Source organism: Epinephelus fuscoguttatus, linkage group LG12 (assembly GCF_011397635.1).
Source record: "Epinephelus fuscoguttatus linkage group LG12, E.fuscoguttatus.final_Chr_v1".
Classification (NCBI taxonomy): Eukaryota; Metazoa; Chordata; class Actinopteri; order Perciformes; family Serranidae; genus Epinephelus; species Epinephelus fuscoguttatus.
Window position 1 is genome coordinate 24,660,323 of NC_064763.1, and position 16,082 is coordinate 24,676,404.

Here is a 16,082-nt window from a genome sequence, read left to right on the forward strand (position 1 = left end):
TTTTATCAAAAGTGTCATAGTATTGTACGTTATTTTTTTTGATAAAAAAAATCATAGTATGTCGACTTTTTTTCATCAAAAACATCACAGTATAGTATGTCACTATTTCTTTCATAACAATAGTCATAGTATAGTATAGTATGTCATTTTTTCATCAAAAATTCATAGTATAGTATGTCGTTATTTTTCATCAAAAAGGTCATAGTACAGTATGTCGTTATGTTTTTCATTAAACACGTCATAGTATAGTATGTCATTATTTTTTTTCCATAAAAAAGTCATGGCACCCCATGTCAACTTTTTGTCATCGAAAATGTCATAATATAGTATGTTATTTTTTTCATAAAAAAAAAATAGTATGGCAAAAAAATGTAATACTATAGTGTGTCAGAAAAATCACTGCAAAGTTTTTCCAAAAATGTCATAGTATAGTATTCCAGAAAATGATAGTATAGTATCCTGACAGTAATCCCGACCCATGCTCATTGAGAAAGAGGGAAAAAAACAGCAACAGGTCATAGTGCCTAGTATTTTATTTCCTGAAGACAAATTTCATACAATAAAACATTCCATCACAATCCAAATGAAAGTCCACCCTAAGAGAAGTCACCTGCTATGTAATCCTGTGATCTTGGTTAAAACATGATTTGTTATCACATACAATTGTCTGCCAAAGCTTCAGACCAGAAAACCATAATCTATGACAAAATAATGATCATTATTATGTGACAAAAACAGGTGGACTTCCCTCTTTGTTATGTCCATCCTCTGAGTGCAGTCTAGAAGGTGCATACTTGGTCCATCACTACTTAACCATTCAGTGTTGAGGTGCAGTTCCAGAATTTGTCTCTTAATCACATTATGGGCTTTGCTCCTTGTTTGGAGCTTTGGTAAAGAGCATCTCAGTTCAGAACGTGATCACAGGATTAACCAGAGAGCAACTCCACTTAAGTCCCAAAATGTCCCACACATCAGGTACGCAAACATCATCCATGAATACAAAAACAACCGCCAAAATATTCTAGTAGCCACTGTCTCTAAATAACAAAGTTTAAAACGTGATGAGAAAATAAACCAAGTTATACTTGTGTAATGTTTTAGTAATTGTTAGTTGGCTATTGAAACGACATGATAGCATGGTTAATTTATATTACACCACTTCCCAACACCTTTGCCGACCTAACGCTGAGACAACTACGTAGCATATGAGAGTGCAGACGATTACTGAGCATGCACTTGTTTACCTGTAGAATATGCAGTTATTGAAGCAGACACTGCAGCTGTCATTACTATGTATCCCTCTCCCATCTATCAACAGCATGTTTCAACCCTTTAAATACTGTTTCTGTTTGAGGTAAAGTAACTGCTTTAGCAGTTCAGCCAGACTTTTTCTTTTAGACTTGCCACAGAAAGAAACCATTGCATAATAAAACTATGAAAGCAGTAACAAAAAGAGCCGATTCTTCATAGGACTATACATATACACATTATAATCTCTTTTTTTTTATTTTTACAATATGGAGCCATCCATAATTGCTGCTGCCACAGTCCCCTGTCTGTAAGAGCATTTTCTGAGAGAGAAAATTTACAGTATCGCACATTATCTGCCAGCAGAGCCTAAAGTGACTCAACTTCCAAGAGTCCCTGTCATCCCAGCATCCTGCAGGAGCTCTTATATTGCTTTAACATTGTCAGCAAGTTACCATCTACAAGGTCGCATAGTCCTCAATTATATTAAAATAATCTAGTGGTGTCACAACATCAACAGATATTGGATATGATGCATGATGAGCAAACTGCTAAAACACAGCAACGAAGGCTTTTTATCCCTTTACCTGGCTGATAATGCAAGTAGGACTTGTTTTTAACTGGAATAATTATCACATTATCACATCTGACAAACAAGGGCCAGGTGTGCAGATTAAAGATAGTTTTTCAGTCAAATATCAGCAGGCCACAGTGAAAAGCTAACGGCTTTCTCAAAAAGGCCCCAAAGCCTGAGTAAAACATGCACGTTATTGTGTCCTCATGCATCCTCTCGAGCTCTGCGCGGCTCAATCGGCCACACAAGAGTCAACAACCAGACTAAAGTCTAACCTGCGTCCCTGAAGTCCCTCAGCCTTTGGAGCCACTCTGACCAGCACGTCAGGGTTTCTATTCATAGCTCCTGATTTGTTTGAAGTTTCTGTGCGGCCAGTGGCAGTGGATGAAATAGAAAATCATTTACAGTCTCAACAGATCCCTTTAACTCTATCAAGACAATCACCAAATATCAGCAGTGTCATAAAAGAACGTGGTTGTGGATATTTCCATAATGATGAGATGGGCACTAATAAAAAGACCATTACATGACCATTCTTTTTTCCAATTTGTACATACTTAACACTATTATATACCATAGAAATATATAAATATTATAAAATCTTTTTCTTTTTTTTCTTTTTAAACGATGAGCAAGCACTGGCATGCTACTTGATTCCAATGAGATTTCTAGTCATAAAATCGGTATGTTGCAGGATAAAGAAGGTTTCAGCATCTCTGTGTGGGTGTATGTGTAAAAACCTGAACAGGAAGTCAGATTTAGGCTGTTTATGTTGTGTTTCTTGTTGAAATTCAGTACTGCTCAAATTGGCTATGTGGCAAAGAGGTGAAAATAAAAACTGATGGGGCTGAATCTGAGCTTGGAACTGTGTAACAGTCATATCTGAAGCTAAGTGAGGCCAGTTTGGTAAGGGATACTTCCCTTTTCACAATTCATTGTCCTGTTCTCAACACACCCTCTGAGGTCAGCTCGTCAGGGGAGAAGATCATCCATCTTGAAGGGTAAACCATACTGCTGCGGGACGGTTGAGTGATGAGTGTGTACGGGGGGGGAGGGCAGCCATCACGATGGTGGGGCGTTCTGGTTCTGGTATATGGATGCCTTGTCTTTCAAAAGGTCCAGACATAGATGACAGCTCCAGCTCCCTGAGGGCCAAAATGACAGACAAAATTCTATTAATGACAGAGATGTTTAAAGCTTTGATCCTAGAGTAGACGCTGCAGCCCACTAACTGATTCATGAAGGAAAGTCGTCCTACAAGTAATGCTGGATATTAAACCTCAATAATTTTTTGTCGTTGAATGAAATGTCTTTTTGCTTTTTGTATTGAAACAAAACCCACTGAATACATTTTCCTGTATCAGCGTGAAAACTGACTAAAAGACGTTTATTAAACTCAATTTGTAAAAAAAAATACTACGGGTGTTATCAACAGTTGGATGACCAACGCTACAATCATAAATTCAAAGTGTCAGCTCTGTATAGCAGCAGCAGCGTCGCGGCACAGAGCTCTGCCAGAAGCAAGCTGGGACCTCATGGCAAGAAAACATTCATTGACCGATGCTGGATAGAGGAAGATAGATGATGGAGATGAGAGAGATAGATGATACAGGAAGATGCAGTCATCATCAGTTGGAAGGCGTATCCCGTCAGAGGAGAGATATGAAGGAGGAGGGAGCCACTGCAAAGCCCGAGTCACAGCCCAAAAGAAAGAAAACTTAAGCAAGTTTATCATAACTAAAAGCAGGCACTGCCACAGCTACACAAACTGCTCTTGTTGTATTTTATTCAAAGTAACAGGAAGATCTAAAGATCTAACGTTAAAGATTAAAGTAAGCGCTCTACAGACAATGAGCATTATCAACATGTACCTTTTTTGGCGGATACATTTCCTCACTGCAGTATCCCTACTGGTCAGATTTACATTCTGGTTTGTTTATTCTTGGATCAGATAGTACCTGATTTAATTGAACATTTTTTCCAATTTTACACTATTTATTTTAGTTTGTGTTTTGACAGCATTTAACATTTAAAAACTCTTTACATCTTTTGTTTAATGAAAACGGAGGTTTTATAGAAAGCATGTTTTTATTTGTTGCTTTTATCTGCAGGAAGCCAATATGCTTTCAGAAGCTACTAAGGATGTAGAATCAATACAAGTATTTAGTACAGATACCTGCACTGTTGTGAAGCAACACAAGTGAACAAACGTCTGCGTCGTCTGAGCTCCATAGCAGGCCTTCAGGCAGTGTTGTACAAGCTGGGTTTACTCTGTGAAAGACTTGTGGTGCTAGTATTCTTCCTTCTTTACTGAGCCTTAAAACGACTGAAAACTGCTTTTCAGACTACACAGTCCTAGCTCTACATCCCTGTCAATAACTATGGCTGGGTTATCATTAAGAAAAAGCTACACCAATGCCAGTAGTCTTAAAGTATTACTGATACCAATAGTGTACTTCATTCCATACCAGTAATATGAATGGGGTGGTGTGTAGTAGCTATACTTTGAACATTTGGTGGCATCTCAGCATGGTGAACTACCAACTCCGTCGAATAAAGCACACAGTGACAAGACTAACTGTTAGCATCTCACGGCTATAGTTACCTAGCGGTTATGAACGGCTTTATTGACAGTTGAGTTAAGTTGTTTTGGTGTCAGTCAGTACGTTTACATGGACAGTTTAATTCCACTTTTAATCGGAATGAACGGCCATTCCGATTAAAAGTGGTCATGTAAACGGTCATTCCGATTGAAAAATGGTCATTCCGATTGAAAATTAAATCCGATTAAAGGGGGTGGTTTATTCCGTTTGTCATTCCGAATGAAAGAATTTTATGTGCATGTATACACTCATTCCTCTTTAAGTTCATTCCGGTCTTTCTGCGCATGCTCGTTTCCTTGCCCTTCTCGTGCGATGACGTATATAGCGCACATAGCAACGGGCTGCATAGCAACAGGCTGAGCTAGAGCAGTCGGACTCGTTGCAGTCACCGGTTTCCATTCGTCACAGCACGTTCTTCTACCTCCCTTCTCCTGCTCAACAGATGAAGCATTAGCAGAACAAGGTTGTTGTCGTACTGCTGCTTTAAGAATGTAAGCAAAACACGCCCGAAAAAGGCACTAAGAACGGCATTGTCAAGCATCTTGTTATCCGGAGCGAGGACTACAGTGTTTTCTTCCGGTAAACGTAAATACGTAACATCCGCCCCGCCCCCTATCCAATCAGAAACCTTCCCTGCCCCAAACCTTAAGCAGACCTGAATAAAGGCGATTGAACTGATCTCCCATGTAAACCCTCATTCGGAATTAATATTTCCCATGTAAACTACCTGGAAACACTTTAATTCCGAATGATTTCATTCAGATTCATTTCATTCTGAATGAGAAGCCATCATGTAACCGTAGCCAGTGTGAGTTTGTTGGGACCGTTTATGGGCTCTTTGTTGGATGTTAGCTGCTGCTGCTTCATTAGCTTGTGCTTAAACTGAGCTTGGGAAACAGCAGCAACAGACAGTTTGCTTAATTATGGCAGGAAATCGGGACAGCCTGAGATAAGATCCTTGGCGCAAAAAGAATGTAGGTATTGTCTGACTGGATAAGTTTCAATAGTACTCAATACTCAGTTATTTCGGTAGAAACCTTAATGGTATTAATATATCCAGCCCTATCACTAACGTCCTTTGTTTTGAAACATTCAGTTTTTACACATGTGGTGATCTTACCCTCTGGAGGTTCAGACATGGGTGGGTTGAGACAGTACATGTGATAGCCTCTATCACAGTCGTCACAGAACAGAAGCTGATCCTGGAAGAAACAGGACAACATAAACACTTCAGACTTCAGCACTCTACAGTACACACAATATCTGAATGTAGGTAAACTCACGTCGTTCTCTGAGGTGCCGCACATGTTGCAGCACTTGCACTCTATGCACTGCCAGCGGTACGTCTTCACAGCAGCCATCATTACAGGAGTGAACTGCAGGCAGGACGGGTGGCCTGTGTGTAGAAAAATGTTTGTCACATGAGTTTGCTGCAAAGGTTTCTACTTTTTCCTGTTGTTACTTTATTCTTTTATTCCCTAACATACCTGAGCGTCCACAGTCGGAGCAGGACACCAACTCTTCTGACTGGCCAGTTTTGTGATTGGTTTTGGAGTCTCCCAGGCAAAAGTCACAGTAATTATTAGGCAATGCGAGACCATCTGGGCCTTTCTTGGGGGCTGAGAAACAAGATGAAAACACCCAGAGAGCATCAGTGCTCAGCCTCTCTTAAGTCCAGCTCTACACTGAACCCAGCAATCTAATGGTGAAATCTGGGCGCACACTAAATGATCTCTTACTTTTAGGCTCATCGGGCAGCGGCAGGGGGGGCTCACTGATCTCCATCTCTTCCTTCTCCTCACCCTCCTCCTCAGCCAGGTGGGAGTGGGCGTAGTGGTAGCTCAGGCCGGGACGGTTCTTGTAGCGCTTCCCACAGACTGCCACCAAAACCAGAAAATACAACGTGTATGAAAACAAAGAATAAGTAAAGTCCATGATAAATAAAGTCGGGGTGAAAGGGGGGTGACTCAGGAAGGAGTGTTTACTTCTGACTAAAACAGTAACATAAATACTTTCTTTCGCGGTATCATTTCTATCGTCCAGATTATTGTCAAAAGAACTTTGGGGGACATTTCATGAGAATTTAGTGAGTCAAACTGTAGCTAAATGAGCACCATCTATTTGCAGCATTAACCAGGACATCTGTAACTGTAACAATCTAAAAATGATTTATGGGGAACTGCACCAATCTTACACATCAAGTCTGTTTACAGGTCTACTGAATATGTGAAAAAAAAGTTGCATAAAGTCTTTTGTGGCTCTAAAGGGAGCTGCATGAAGTCTGATAAATTGCATCAAGTGATGTCACCTGAGTCAGCGATGGCTGGGGTTAAAGACTGCAAGTTGGGGGTGAGGAGTTAAATGGAAATCAGTTTACCAGACTTAGCTGCTCCACATCTCTGTTTAAGGCTACATTAGCCACTACTAGCATAACACACTCCAACTGAACTGTCAGCCAAGTTGCATTATGGGTATTGTAGTACCAGGAAGAAGAATAAATTAGATTATAAAGACAATACACCTTTTTAAAAACTATACATTGTAAGCTTGAAAGTGCAATGTTAAAATTGGTGGAGTACTCTTTTAAGGCATATGTTGGTATAATATGATAAGACTTAATCAGTTTTGAGTGATGACCCCCCAACACGTTTCTGTGATAACCTGCTTTGTGTTTACTATCTGGATATCCACAGTGACATCAGTATCGAGAGGGTATCTGACACTTAAATTTAATGCTCCTTTCATACCTTTTGGAGATACTTTTTTATCCATATTTAAGACTGATTTTTGGACAAATCACCTGTTTCTTATTCAAGAGTAAATATAAACGTAAGTAGTATATATGTGCTTCCATGCAGTGGTAGATTTTATGTAGGAATACTGTATGGTTATAAGACTGCAATAGGTTTATCTACATTTTGTCAACAGATAAGTACAAAGTCAGAGATATTATGAGGTTCAGTAGTAGGTTTAAAGATTTGTAACATCAGAAATGTGGACTTTCACACAGAAGAGCTTAATTTATTCCAACAATAAGAGGTTGAAAGATGGAAAAATAAAACTAGATAAAATGTTTGTGCAGTTAAGACCTCACAACTTCAAATTTAAGACTTTTCAGTGACATTTAGGGCCTGATATTTGTAACATTTCAGACATTTTAAGACTTTTTAAGGACCAGAACACACCCTGGATATGAAATATAATTAGAGGAAAAGATGAAGAATTATGAAGTGGTCCGGAAATGTATAGATTATGCTCTGAGGCAGTGGCATGTGTCATCACATCCTGCTCTGTATTTGGGCACGTTAAGATAACATCTCAGTCACTGGCACTGCTGGCACCCATGTATTAGAACAACAGTTTCAACTTCTTCAATTTAGGACAAGAGCCTGACAAGCACAACAGCTCCTTCTGCTCTGAATAATAAAGTTTCTGATCTGAATTTATTCTGTGTTAATCGGGGAGTAAGAGAGGCCAGTGGGGTGGTGTGAGGAGGACTTACTGACTTTAAGAGGGACAAAGATGCCACTGTTTGCAGCCATCGTCACAGGGGGTGTGTGAGCTAAGGTTTGTCATAAGATAACGCTCAAAGACAAACTACTTCTTCTTTCACTTCCACACTTTCTCTCATTTTCATTTCCTCAAAAGGCTTAAGTTGTACTTCTTCAAACTATGGACGGTTTTCCCCCAGAGGATCTTAGCAATGTTGCTAAAGTCACAGCTAGTCACATGCCGAGTGATTGTGTGCACAGAGATTTGGAAAAACACTCCCCAAAAGTCAAACAGGCATCAAACTGACTCGAAACAAAGGCAGCAGCTCACTCTAAAGCATGGAACGTGGGATGAGACATTACAGGGTGCAAAGGTGGTGAAGAGGAATAAAGGAAAAAAAAAAAAAAACAAGCAAGGGAAAAAATGAAATTGCACACATCAAAAAGCGAGACAAAAGAAAGCACAGAGAGAAAAAACAACAGCAGGATCCTAGCTTATCTAAATCTGTGGGACGTTCAGGGCCAGATTAAGGGGAAAAATTACTTTCATGGGCCACAGCTTATTTTTTGTAAGCTGAAACGGCTCATATCTTTAGCCGATTACAAACTCCAGTTTAATTAGGGTGTACAATAACATGGTCTTGCCCTTTTCTAAATCCACTTAATCACATTTAAGTAAATGACAGAACAAAACACGTAAGAACTGAACTAAACAAAAAGCAAATCTACTTGGTAACATGGACAGAAAATTAAAACAGGCAGTGAAGACAAAAGACAAGGCAGACAGGAGTAAAAAGGAATGAGAGAAATATACCTCTTTCAGAAGGTTTTGAAATATGCTTTTGTTTGATAGTGTCTGAAAGAGAGAAGAGAAGGAGAAGAGAGAGCACAGACAGAGACTCAGAGAAATAGGCTCATAGACTGACAGAGGATCAGTCAGTCAGTCAGTCTGTCAGTCAGCGCTACTGAGAGCTGCAGCTCAAAGTGAAAATGCTTCACAAAAGAGGAAAAAAAACACACATCGAGCAGTACGGATACATAGTCTGACAACACCAAAGAAGTGGAAGAAACAATCCCCCCCCCAGCCCACGGAAAGATTTGAAATGCAAGTTAAAGGAAAGTATGATATCATAATGACACATGAAACAACACAGCTGAGCCTGGACTAGCTTTATAAATATCAGATTAAGCTAACAGAGAGCAGAGAGAAGATGGAGGAGACCATGAAGAGAGAGAAGGAGGGAGAGGATGAAAAGGAGGGTGATAAAGAATGAGGACTCTGGGCAAAATCTTGCTTGATTAGATTATAAACATTACAGCTATTAACATCTGCAGTGACCCTCTGCTCTGTCCCGAGTTCACATGCTCTCCTCTCCCACCCCCCCAGAACTCACTGTCACAGGCATACGGCTTGTCTCGATCTTCCAGTGCTGCTGTGTCCAGCTTCTTCCTGTTACCGGCCACTCCTCGACCCTGAGGACAAAGACATTAACCGCTTTTACACCGCCTCTTCCAAGTGGGAATTTCACGCTGTTATTTTGCCTAAACATGCTGTGTAAAATGTACAGTTGCGAAATGGGAGGACAGAGTTGTCTCGCCTTTAAGCCAGCATCAGAGGTAGTAACAGCACCAACACTATGGCTGTATAAACAGGACAGCCGGCAGGATGGGAACATGGGCAGCACAGGTTTGACGTTTCGGTGACAAGCTATGTGTGCAGCCCACATCCAGTAGCTGATAGCAGTTAGCAGCTAACTCAAAAAAGAAGAACAGCTGCCCAAAATGAAGCTCCAGAAGCTCCTTAGCCTCCAAGCAGAGGACGAGGTCAACCGCCATATAACAGAGACGGTAAGTGACTGTTATTGTCATGTTATGCTGTTGTTATTCTTTATAAAGCGCTGCAGAAGTGTATGACACCAATGGTGCTGGCATGCTTTCTGGCAAACACTCGAGTGGCATGTTCCCGCCGTCATTTGGTTCTGTGTAAAAATGCAAAGGAGGCAAAAAGATGGGACTTCGTAGCAGCCCTACAGAGTGACCTGTGTGTAAAAAGGTCTACAGACAGTCTGGGAGTTCTTTACCTTCCCCTTCCCCTTGCCTCTTCTTTTAGGCGTGTCTTCCTCGTAGTCTTCATCATCCAGGTCATCCAGGAAGTCATCGGGCTCGAGGATTCTCTGTGTTGAGGCAATGACCAAATGAGAAAGTCAAATTATTTTCTTGACTCCAAACATATCTTATGCCTGAGGCCCAATTCAGACCAAAAATTTAAGATGAGATTTTGTTTTCGAACGAGTTGCGAGTGGCTTGTTTTAAGTATCTTGCCTTTAACATACACACTGAAGGAGCCAGGAATCAAACTGCTGATCTTCAGATTAGTGTATGACCTTCTCTACCTCCTGAGCTACGTTGCAAACCGGCGTATTGTAAATAGTTGCAATTATCACCGCACGCTGGTGCAATGGTTAGCATTGTTGCCTGGTTCAAACATGGGATGAAGGGTCCGAACCTTGGGGTGCGGGAGCCCTTCTGAGCAGAGCTTGCATGTTCTCCCTGTGTCAGCGTGAGTTTTCTCTGAGTACTCCGGCTTCCTCCCACAGTCCAAAGACATGCAGGTTAATTGGTGACTCTTAATTGTCCGTAGGTGTGAATGTGAGTGTGAATGGCTGTCTGTCTCTATGTGTCAGCCCTGTGTTAGTCTGGCGACCTGTCCAGGGTGTACCCTGCCTCTCGCCCAATGTCAGCTGGGATAGGCTCCAGCCCACCGCGACCCCTGACAGGATAAGCAGTTGAAAAATGAATAAAATAATCAATGACCGACTCGTCTCGTCACAAATCTTTGGTCTGAACAGGACTTTGTGCTGATAACAAGAACCTTTCTAATCCTTGCAGCAGGGTTCAGGCCTCCGGTGTAGTCACTTGTGTTTGAATCCTCCTCAGACCCTCGGAGCTCTGTGGTCGTCCGTTTTTCCACTGACTCCCCCTTGAGCAGGGCCTCCAGGCTGCTGCCATCCGCTGACAAGACAGCATCCTTCTTCAGTCCTACGTCTACCTCTATAAATAAAACACAATGAGTTAGGACAGGAGCACGAAAGCAAAACACTTAGATGCATATTTTACCAGAAAACACGCACATAGATAGTGGTGCTTTTTCACTGAGGCACATCCTGATGCATACATCTGCCCTTACAAGCACAAAACATGTCAATTTTGCGTGAATTCTTACAGTTGTTCTTGAACACCTGGAAAGCATATCCTTTTATAGCTGTTTTCTTGAAGGCTAACATGAGCTGGATGATGTGGTACCTGACTTGAGAGGAGGGAAGATAAGCCGGGGGTCCTCATGAGAATGAGATCGCCGCTTCTTCCTCCACCTCCTGGATGGGTACGTGTAGAGCTGCCCTGGAGCCATGCCTGCGGGACATCAGAACACACTCATCTACATAACACTGAACCCATTTTAATGAAAAACTTGTCAGCTTTTTCTGACAAACTGACACAGCTTGTTAGCATAATTAGCATCCTCGCTTAAACCTAAAGGGCAGATTTAGCTGCAAGCTTGATTAAATTATACTCGGCTCATTGAAAAACATTTGTGCTTGACTCTATGAAGATTTCACTCTCCAAACATTTTAATTAACTTTCATGAGCTGCTGTATTTCTCTGCTTGATGTCAAGGAGTTTTTTCTTCCTACTGTTTTTAGCTTCAAAAAGTTATCACAAAAAACATGAAAGAGAGAGGATGGTGATATGAAAGATGCTAACAAGGCATTTTCATCTAAAGTGAAGTGAACACCCCATCTTTGCAATTTTTTCCTCATTGTTCCCTTTTTCATCCATTTATTTAATCTCAAAAAGCATTTTTTAATCAAATAACCTTCAACCTAGAATTTTTCTTAACAGATCTAGGTGAATAAACTAAAATTAAATTCCTGCAGGGAGATGTACAGTTCATTTTGTGGCACACTAGACTACATATTTGTGTGTCTCACCTGGTCCCCTGTGTCTCTTTTCCATCCATATGTAGCAGTTGCTCTGCGCCACACCTGTCTGAGAGTCTAGGAAGGGCATTCGGACGCTCCTCTCCGCACAGAGCCTGGTGTTGTAGTTATGACATTGCTCCATGGCATCTCTGTAGTACTGCTCTCCCAACCTGGCACCACAAACCAGAGCCAGATGCTTGTTGTTATTCAGTCCATTATGGTTAAGACACAAAAATCAGTGGATGTGGGTATTACAAAACAAGTGCAGTCTTACTTGGAAACTTCTGAACCTCTCATTCAGTTAGTCAAAAGCTTGTTGTTTTTCTACTCTGTGATGCCACCTTGGAAAAAACAGCTCACTCACGAGACAGTGTCTTTGTACTCCAGACTAAATCATTAGTGAGAGTGCAACAGCAGGTGCTCCTTTGTTGGTACATCAACAGCAAAGAGCTTGGTAGTCAGCACAGTCACAAATGTGCTGTGTTTTCAATAGAAATACACTCAAATACTGCTGTGAGATTAGTCCATTAAGGAGAGCCAAGGGCTACATCACTTCCAAGTGAGACAAACAGGCTCATGTTAACATTTTAATGTCAGACTTAACCATGTTATTCAATGTAAAGATGTAATGATTCAGTACAATGTCGTAAATCTGCTATTTGGTCAAGTCTACACTGGAAACTTGAGGCTTATTACATTTTAAGTAGTGACTGTAGTGACTGTTTCTAACTACAACCTTAGTTCCAAAAAGTTGGGCATTGCGTTAAATGTAAATAAATACAGAATGCAATGATTTGTAAATTCTTTTCAACCTAAATTAAACTGAATACAGAACAAAGACAATATATTTAATAGTCAAACTGAATTTAATGCCTGCAACATGTTCCAAAAAAGTTGGGCAACCAGAGTTGCCTAATAAACAACTTTGGTTGCTTAATAGTCCTTGGTCTCCATTGTCATCTTTTGTGTTTCACAATGCACCCAACATTTTCAATGGGAATCAGGTCTGAACTGCAGGCAGGCCAGTCTAGTACTTGCACTTGTTTACTATGAAGCCACGCTGTTGTAACACAGGCAGAATGTGTCTTGGTATTGTCTTGCTGTAATAAGCAGGAACGTCCCTAAAAAAAAGACACTGTCTGTAAGGCATGATATGTTACCATGGTTACTAAGAGCTTCGTATGGAGATAAATTAGTGTCAGTATTATTTGTGTGAACAGATCGACAATCCATGTGTTCACGTGTAATCTGTAAATAAACACCTTCCACAAATACAAAAAAAAGTTGGAAACTCACAAAACTTTTTGCAAATAAAAAATGGATCCGCAAAAACATAAATAAATTCCACAATAAAAAAATCTGTGAATATATTTAATTAATTTACGATTAATGAAAGCTTTTGTGAATATCTTCTTAAGATTTAGAACAGGTATTTGTTTTTAATGGTGAATCTCAATTCTACACACAGTCTTTTATCATAAGTCATATTTTCAAAATGTTTTTTGATTTCACAAATCTTTTTTTGTATTTGCAGAGGGTGTTTGTCAGTCTGTTCACACAAAGAATATTGAGATCTGACTCTATTTGGGTATAAGCAGATCCATTTTAAATTTGGAAAACAATTTTTTTTTTTTAGTTTAGGGATTGTTGCTTATTTTTGAGGGGGAGAGGGTAGTGCAAAAAAAGTATTTATTTTTATTTACTGTACTGTATTTTATTTATCTTATAGCAGATTTTGTTTGCTTTAAAAAAAAAGCCAAATTATACCATTTTTTCATAGCTGGAAACTGTAAAAACAGAAATTATAGTTGGATTTTCAAATTTCCAACGGTCCTTGGACAAATGATGTGCAATGACTGCTTCTTAATTCTTAAGAATTAAAATGACTTTATTCTACTTCTAATTTAAAAGTTGGCCAAAAATAAACCGGTTGCACAAACTAACCACCATGCACAACAAGAGTGAAAAACTGAGGCTTTTTTCAACTACAGTATTTCATCTTCAACTTTTAACTTTCAAACTTCAAGGGGAAGTTTTAAAACTCTAATAACTAATTTATGGTGGAGGGAAGGTCAAGTATTTTCTGCCAGTCACTCAGGATGGCTCAAGGAAATATATCTGTAGCCTCAGGGAGGGTCAAAATAAATAATTAATCATAATGAAATAATTTATTTTCAAAAATTAAGTCACATCCCAGTCACACTCCTACGGTAAAGAACAGTCCCTTACAAATCCTTTGTTTTTTTGTTTTTTTTTTCCTTGTATTTGTGTAAAGTGTTTCATTTTACAGATGACACATTAACACATAAACTGTCAATCTGTTCACACAAAAAATACTGAGCTCTTACTCTATATTTGCATATCCATTTCATATTTGTTTTTTTGAGTTTAGGGACCGTTTGTTGCTTATGATGAGGGAAGAGACAGAAATAAAAAGTATTTATTTGTACTTACTGTACTGTATTGTATTTATTTTACCACAGATTAATTCATTCTACACCATTTATCACAGCCAGAAACTGCAAAAAACATAAATTATAGTTGGATTTTTTTTTTTTTTTAATTTTTCGACAGTCCTTGGTCAAATGGCGCGCGTCAAACGCTTATGTCAGAAAAAAAAGCACGACCAAATCTGAGCATTAAAAATACGCCATTTGCAAGAACTAATCAGCACGCACAACTTTTAACTCTCAGACATCAAGAGGAAGTTTTAAAAGTCTAATAACTAATTTATGGTGGAGGGAAGGTCAAGTATTTTCTGACAGTCACTCAGGAAGGCTTGAGGAAATTTATTTGCAGCTTTAGGGAGGGTCCAAATAATGAAAATAATAAACTGAAATTGAAAAAAGTGAAGTCACATCCCTGCCACCCCCTCCTATGATAATTAAAGAACAGTCCCTTACAAAAGTTTTTTGTATTTGTAGAAAGTGTTTCATATCTATTACACATTAACACACTGACAATTGATCTGTTCACACAAACAATACTGAGACACATCTGTCTCCACAGTTTAAGCCAAATGCTTGTAAACACCGTGAATCAACTTCTTATATCAGCCACCCTGAGCACCGCAAAGTCAACGGAAATGAAAGCACGTTTTAGTCAAACTGAATACAGGTCACTGAAAACTTTGACGTTGCGTTACACCTTCAAAGAGTTACTCTGCGTGAGTGATAAATGTGGTGTGTACAGTGTGGTGTGAGCCGGGTGTGTGAAGATGAAAGGACTGATCTTCAAGGCCAGTCTTTCATTCATTCTGAACTAGTTGGCGAGCCGCCACAGCCACAGCACTCCAGCCTGCGCTAACAGCGTTGGCCACAGCTTGTTAGCGTGAGAGCCACCTAGCTGCTGTACTTCACTGACGTTAGCACCGCGTTAGCTGTTAGGCTACAAACACACAACAAGTAGCTGTAATAGCTTAATAAATACACTTATAACCACACTGACGTATGTTGTATGACACAGACTCGTGATACGTGTTTCTGCGTGTCTGCTAACTTACACTTCCATTCCAGGATGTGAACACACACACGACGGTCCGACGTTGGCTAACCTCACTAAGTCAGTGGGAATGTTGCTAAGCTAGCTAGCGACACGCTCAGTGACTGTATGGACATAGAGCCGCTGACGTGTGACCGCGGTGTGTGACAAGTAGCCAGGTGTGAGGTGAGTAGAAAAGTCCAACACTTACAGTTTGACAACATTCTCAACAACAGCTGCCATCTTGCTTTAATACACGGGGAAAGTGGCTCTGGGTAATGTGTGCCCTCTGTCAGGACTTGTAGGCAGACAGGGCTGGAACCTGGCATCTGGCGCCCCCTTCTATGGAGTTGTAGTATTGCTGCTGGTTTACGACACAAAGCTGCAAATCTGATTTCTGTTAAAAATGTTATTTATCAGCAGTTTATGTACACACAGGATGCATTATCTCTTAACCCTGTAAAGCCCAAATATTTAAAAAAATATTTTAATGCCTTAAGAATTATTGTTAAACATTAGCATAATGCACATTCTATTTTTTATTTTAATGTACATTTTCATTTTATTTTATTTTATTGCTTTATATTTACATACTCCTATTTCATACTCTTATTCTCACTTCATATAATTCTATATTCTTTAAATTGGAACGACTATAACGAATCATAATTTCCCCTCTGGGATCAACTGAGTATTTTTGACTCTA

At 39.8% G+C, this 16,082-nt stretch overlaps 1 protein-coding gene across 3 annotated transcripts; it reads right to left on the reverse strand.

Annotated features, from left to right (window-relative positions):
* Positions 1–526: 526 nt before the first annotated feature.
* dpf2 (double PHD fingers 2) lies at positions 527–15,679 on the reverse strand. 3 transcript variants are annotated; one of them, XM_049592164.1, is made up of 12 exons: positions 15,588–15,679; positions 11,906–12,066; positions 11,220–11,327; positions 10,789–10,967; positions 9,998–10,090; positions 9,311–9,389; positions 8,731–8,772; positions 6,165–6,302; positions 5,913–6,044; positions 5,709–5,821; positions 5,546–5,627; positions 527–2,967 (listed from the first exon to the last, which is right to left on the reverse strand). In XM_049592164.1, exons 1-12 carry the CDS (start codon positions 15,617–15,619, stop codon positions 2,885–2,887), a joined length of 1,242 nt encoding a protein of 413 aa, XP_049448121.1. In that variant the 5' UTR covers positions 15,620–15,679; the 3' UTR covers positions 527–2,884. The 3 variants fall into 3 exon arrangements, with proteins under 3 accessions (XP_049448121.1, XP_049448122.1, XP_049448123.1); XM_049592165.1 differs by lacking the exon at positions 15,588–15,679 and adding an exon at positions 15,399–15,571; XM_049592166.1 differs by lacking the exon at positions 8,731–8,772.
* Between the last annotated feature and the right edge of the window lie 403 nt (positions 15,680–16,082).

Bases quoted from the DNA above. Each gene is read 5' to 3' on its own strand.
- dpf2 (XM_049592164.1), bottom strand. From the start codon at position 15,619: ATGGCAGCTGTTGTTGAGAATGTTGTCAAACT. The intron at 9,390-9,997 runs GTAAAGAACTCC...CTTTGTCCTCAG, and splicing joins GAGGCAAGGGGAAGGGGAAG to GGTCGAGGAGTGGCCGGTAA. The intron at 6,303-8,730 runs GTATATTTCTCT...TTTTGGTGGCAG, and splicing joins TTCAAAACCTTCTGAAAGAG to TCTGTGGGAAGCGCTACAAG.